General features: G+C 47.1%; 1 protein-coding gene across 1 annotated transcript; it reads right to left on the bottom strand.

Annotated features, from left to right (window-relative positions):
- Nucleotides 1-549: 549 nt before the first annotated feature.
- On the bottom strand, nucleotides 550-4,919 carry LOC133954233 (tubulin beta-4B chain-like). The gene is made up of 5 exons (XM_062388577.1): nucleotides 4,720-4,919; nucleotides 2,752-2,860; nucleotides 2,562-2,672; nucleotides 1,809-2,053; nucleotides 550-1,725 (listed from the first exon to the last, which is right to left on the bottom strand). The coding sequence occupies exons 1-5, from the start codon at nucleotides 4,774-4,776 to the stop codon at nucleotides 913-915; spliced, it is 1,335 nt and encodes a 444-aa protein (XP_062244561.1). The 5' UTR covers nucleotides 4,777-4,919; the 3' UTR covers nucleotides 550-912.
- Nucleotides 4,920-5,953: the final 1,034 nt, after the last annotated feature.

The following is a 5,953-nucleotide window of genomic DNA, read 5'->3' as shown; positions in this document are numbered from 1 at the left end:
ATTTAAAACCTTTTTTTCTCGGGTTGAAAAGTAGATGCTTTTGAGGATGTCTTGGTTATACTTTTACTTAAGTTAATTGGTTGAGTATTCCCTCCGCCACTGTGTATAAACCAGTATTGACCACAGGACTATTTCTCCCTTAATGATGGGGTCTAGTTATCTTTCAAGGAAACCGACTGGGTAAATATTCTATCATATCAGAACATGTGCCGATAGTGCTTTCATAACGGAAGAGGCAACAGAGTCCAGATCCTGCTGAGGAACCCAACTGCCAGAGCTCACACTGCCCCCTTGTGGTGTAACATTACCCAATCTGTGGACAATACTGGTCTCCATTTTAGATCCATGCTGACATCACGAGGAAAACCTGAATAAGTCGCTCCTTGGTCGATTCGGTTTAGTTCATTAACTGTTTAATCTACATTATTCAATAGAAATATATTTTGGGGCTGTTGATCAGAGTAAGAGTAAGCTGACGAACAAATTGAAACCATCTCCTATATTAACATATTTTAAAAAGAATAAAAAAATGTTATGCATCAACACAAATAATTGTTCACGACAAGTTTATTTCAATCAATGGCAAATTAGACAATTGCTCAGATATAGGTGAGTTGAACGGTTTTATTGATGGAACTGCTGGGTGATAATTGAACATCACCAGAAGGCTACAGAACAAAGAGCACAAGCACAACTGTGTTAGCTTCCTCTACATGAGAACTAAGATGAGAGGGTCAGCTTGGTGTTCCTACTCAAGGTGGAGAGAGGAAGAGAGGAAAGAAAACAGAAGGAAAGGAGCAAGGGAATGAGTGAACTGTAAAAATAAAGAGTAGAGAGCAGAGTAGGGCTGAAGTCAGGGGAAGAATGGATGGAGTTGTGACGAGTGCAGTTGAGAAATGAGTGATATTAGCCTTAGGCCACTTCTTCCTCTCCCTCCTCCTCGAACTCTCCCTCCTCAGCCGTGGCGTCCTGGTACTGCTGGTACTCGGACACCAGGTCGTTCATGTTGCTCTCTGCCTCAGTGAACTCCATCTCATCCATGCCCTCGCCGGTGTACCAATGGAGGAAGGCCTTTCTGCGGAACATGGCGGTGAACTGCTCGGAGATGCGCTTGAACAGCTCCTGGATGGCTGTGCTGTTGCCGATGAAGGTGGCGGCCATCTTGAGCCCACGTGGAGGGATGTCGCACACGGCTGTCTTGACGTTGTTGGGGATCCATTCTACAAAGTAGCTGCTGTTCTTGTTCTGCACGTTCAGCATCTGCTCATCGACTTCTTTCATTGACATGCGCCCACGGAAGATGGCGGCCACTGTCAGGTATCGGCCGTGGCGTGGGTCGCAGGCGGCCATCATGTTCTTGGCGTCGAACATCTGTTGAGTGAGTTCGGGCACAGAGAGGGCTCTGTACTGCTGGCTGCCACGGCTGGTCAGGGGGGCAAAGCCGGGCATGAAGAAGTGCAGACGAGGGAAGGGTACCATGTTGACGGCCAGTTTGCGGAGGTCGGCGTTGAGCTGGCCGGGGAAACGCAGGCATGTTGTCACACCACTCATGGTGGCAGAGACCAGATGGTTGAGGTCTCCGTAAGTGGGTGTGGTAAGTTTGAGGGTGCGGAAGCAGATGTCATACAAGGCCTCGTTGTCGATGCAGTAAGTCTCATCTGTGTTCTCAACCAGCTGGTGGACTGACAGGGTGGCGTTGTAGGGCTCCACCACTGTGTCTGACACCTAGAGATGGAACACGCAGAGGTCAGGGAGCTGAAGAGTAGGACAACATACAAACAATAAGAAATTGGACATATTCTCTGTACCTTAGGAGAGGGCACCACGCTGAAGGTGTTCATGATACGATCGGGGTACTCCTCGCGGATCTTGCTGATGAGCAGTGTTCCCATGCCGGAGCCGGTACCACCACCCAGGGAGTGTGTGAGCTGGAAACCCTGGAGACAGTCGCAGCTCTCAGCCTCCTTCCTCACTACGTCCATGACAGAGTCCACCAGCTCAGCCCCCTCTGTGTAGTGGCCCTTGGCCCAGTTGTTACCTGCTCCACTCTGGCCTGGAGGGGAAAGGACTCATTACAATCTTGCATTTGAATATTAGTCATTTAATCTACAAGTATTACTAATACCATTTTCATATGACAACCAGTCTGATAGAGCTTAAATACGACATCTACACAACTGTTCCAGTCTCTCCTTTGTCTTCTTTTCCATCCACCTCTCTTTTGTCTCTGCTCATTCCAAACCGGTCAAACCAGATGATCACCCAAAGAGAATCAAAAGGTTTCTTCCTGTATAAAGTGTTTGCTCATTGAGTTTCTTTAATTTTTAAGGTATAGCTATATAAAAAGGTACCTTGTGAAAACGTATGTTATTAGGCGCAATACAAATTAAACTAATTGAATATTCAGCCTCATTTATCACTTCTGCCTTAGTTTATCCTTTCAACTCTGAAAGTTTGCAATATGGGCTGCAGCAAGTCGCATTAAAATGCTGATAACTTATGACCTTATTTTTCTTGTGTAATTAATGACTAAAAGTGCATGTGTGTGACTGTGACTGTACCAAAGACAAAGTTGTCTGGTCTGAAGAGCTGGCCAAAGGGGCCGGAGCGGACAGAGTCCATGGTGCCTGGCTCCAGATCCACCAAGATGGCCCTCGGGACGTATTTCCCACCTTGAACACAAACAGCATAGATCAGAACTAACGTAGAAAAAGACATAACAAATTAGTATGTGTGCGTTTCTGTTTTTACCTGAAGCCTCATTGTAGTAGACATTTATTCTGTCCAACTGCAGGTCGCTGTCTCCATGGTAACTGCCTGTTGGGTCGATGCCGTGCTCATCACTGATCACCTCCCAGAACTGCAAACAGATTGGTGTGTGAGATTAGAGAGACAGCTGGTAAAATCTTTGACAATACAGTGTTAAGTTAAATATTGCGTGAGCACAGGAGCTGATAAACTTTACAACTTTACAGATGTTTGAAGTTGAATATCGCTTGTACATTTGAGGGTCTTCTGCACAAGTGTGCACCATCAAATGTTTTGGGCTTGCAAAGATACAGGCCAAACCTAAGTAAAATAAGGCTAAAGGTTAATCTGACACACTCGTATGGCAGTACTATGAAAGCCATTTTGCCAGCTCAGTAGATCAGACATTATGCCTTTTTAAACTTAACACTTGAAAAGAGTGCAATATGGAGGATACATGCAAATGTTTTGCAGCACCAAATCAAGGCCTACCGCCAGTTAATGTAGGAGGATTGAGACGCATCCCTAGTTGTGCACCTTAGTGTCAGCCGGTATTTTGGCTTTTTAATCACAAGAAAACCTTTTAAGGTCGGCCCACTACAGGATAATCAGAAATTGGTTTGTCCCTAGCATCTCAGGGCCCAGTTGGGATATTTCATCCTGATCAATAGTTATTGGCTGCAACGTTCCGCAGTGTGCAATGGTTTTTATTTTCTGACGCAGGGCTTTTCCTCTGATCCCAGATCTTTCAGCAACCTGCTGGTGGATGTTATAAGAAAACCCCTGCAGCCAACCTCCACTGGCCACTCCCAGTCAATGGATGACACCCTGTGCTCCTCATGGACAAATTTTGTCCTTGGAATTGCATAGCAATTATTTGATATAAGCATTTTTTCCATATATTGCTATAGATGATATTGCTTAATTGCCCAAATACTATTATGTTTCAGCTAAAATAGACAAAAAAACAAATGATAGAATTATATTATAAGAGCCCATTCATGATTCAATCATCACTTGTAGTTATTCGGAGTTTTTGCGGTGTGGATTGTTAAAGCCTGGGTGCATTTGTGATCAACATCTTAGCCAATGATTATGGACTAATGGGTGTATCTCAGACATTAACGATTGAAAAGAGTAAATGACTGATTAGATTAAATTAACTCTTGCTGGTTGACGCCCTACAATGATATCTGAATATAAATTAATCTACCTTAAGGTTCTTTACTCGACGGATCCCTGCACAAAGGCTGAGGCCATTCACACTGCGTCATGCAGCGATGGGGATAAACGTCTGCGTTTGACCCAATTACGGTTTTCATTTTACATGATCCAATGCGGGTAGGGGAAGGCGTGTGTGTGTGTGCGTGCTGGGGGGGGGATGCGCCTGTCGGCGTTCTTGTGAATTGCGAGCCACACCTCGATCACACCACCCTCCATCTCACACACGGACGCAGTGTTCTTTCGTTCGATTGTCTGGATTCAGGGTGAAACACGGATCTTGTTTCTTCGCGCCTCTGTCTCTCAGCAACGACGCTAGGTTTGCGCGCCTCGTGTGAAATTCGGCGGGGACATCTCTGCCGGCCACCGCCCATATTCGTAAGAGCCGCTTTGAACTCCACTACCCTCCCCTCCTCGCTGACCTATTTACTGGCCTCGGTTGAGAGAAATGGCGTCGTGCCGGGGCTTAATGGCTCGGGTGGGTAGAAATGGCGTCGTGACTGGGCCATCGGTCTCGGCTGGGGAGAATTAGCGTCGTAACGGGGCTGAGCGCCTCGTGTGGGGAGAAATAGCGTCGTGAAGGGGCTTATTGTCTCCAGTGGTGAGACATGGCGTCGTGACGGGGCTTACTGGCTCGGATGGGCAGACATGGCGTCGTGGCCGGGCAGAATACAATTGAGTCCAGTTATAATAAAGCGGTTATCAGGACGGTTAGGGCCCCGGCTGCTGCGTGCTAGCGTTATTTCCTACCTTTGCTCCAATCTGGTTTCCGCACTGGCCGGCCTGCAGATGCAGGATCTCACGCATGTTGTCGGTGCGGTGGTGGTGGCTCTGTCTAAGAAGAAGAAGCTGGTACCGTCTCCGGTGCTGCTTGCTGGATGCTGGCTGCTGGGTGCTAGGTGCTTCTGCTTCGGTGGACAGTCCCGGGTTGAATGGCGCAGGAGCTGTGGCTGAGCTATAAGGCTACGCAGTTTTCTAGTCACCTCGCTCCTCCCCCTCCTACTGCGCACGCGCCCTCCTTCCCGGTGCTGCAGCATGACGTCATCGCCATGGCAACGGGATCCGGACCCAGCCGGTGGATCAGCCCGTGTCTGCGCGTGAGCCTGCAGGACCGATGGGCCCGGCCCTGCTCAGAGGGATGACAAATACACCGACTCACGGCTTAACTCACAGACCTGTGCCATGACTGCCGATCCACAGTCAGCACACATCAATTTTGATGCTGTACCATAAAGGCATATGAATCCAGTAATGTGCGTCTGGATGGGTGTAGTACCAGTCATTTCAATCTATCAAATATAAACAGGAGTGAGCAAACCTAGCAGGAGTGAGCAAAACCTAGCAAAAACATGAAAGAGACCAGAGAGCGACACAGGAGTGAAATAACAGCTGTGTAACAGAGCACGTCAATAAAATAATAAAACATTCATGAGAAAAGACTTCGATGGAGAGGTGTATCAATGTTGACAGTATTTTGACTAAAGAGAATGTGAAAGAGAGATGAAGGGAGCAGCAACAATGAAAATTGTAAATGACAGTAAGTCGGTCTACAGTTAGTAGAATATGTGTCATGACTCTGCACTTATTACTCTGGCCTCCTGGATAAGGAGTGCTTTGGTTTTGGATTACAGATCCTTTGCTTGTTTTTGCCTGAACCTGTGTTTTCTTGTGTTTGGATTTATGTTTCTCCGTGAGTTTCCGGTTTTATTTTGAAGTTTTTTTTTTCTCCTTTCGTATTTCCAGCTTGACTTCCTGTCTTTGTCCTGTTTCCCGCCCTTGTGATTGTCTCCACCTGTTCCTTATTTGTCTAATTACCCCTGCCTCGCCTGTGTACCATGCACGTGCAGGGGGGGGGGGGGGGGGGGGGCTGAACCTACCCCTTTGCCCCTGATACCCCAAAGTGCCCTTTTGTCAGAGGCATGTTTTCCTTATTTTGTTTGTGTGTGAAGTCCTGCCCATGGCCCTTCATGAAGAACATTTGACA

This window comes from Platichthys flesus, chromosome 5, assembly GCF_949316205.1.
Source record: "Platichthys flesus chromosome 5, fPlaFle2.1, whole genome shotgun sequence".
Taxonomy (NCBI): Eukaryota; Metazoa; Chordata; class Actinopteri; order Pleuronectiformes; family Pleuronectidae; genus Platichthys; species Platichthys flesus.
This window is presented reverse-complemented; position numbering and strand designations above follow the sequence as displayed.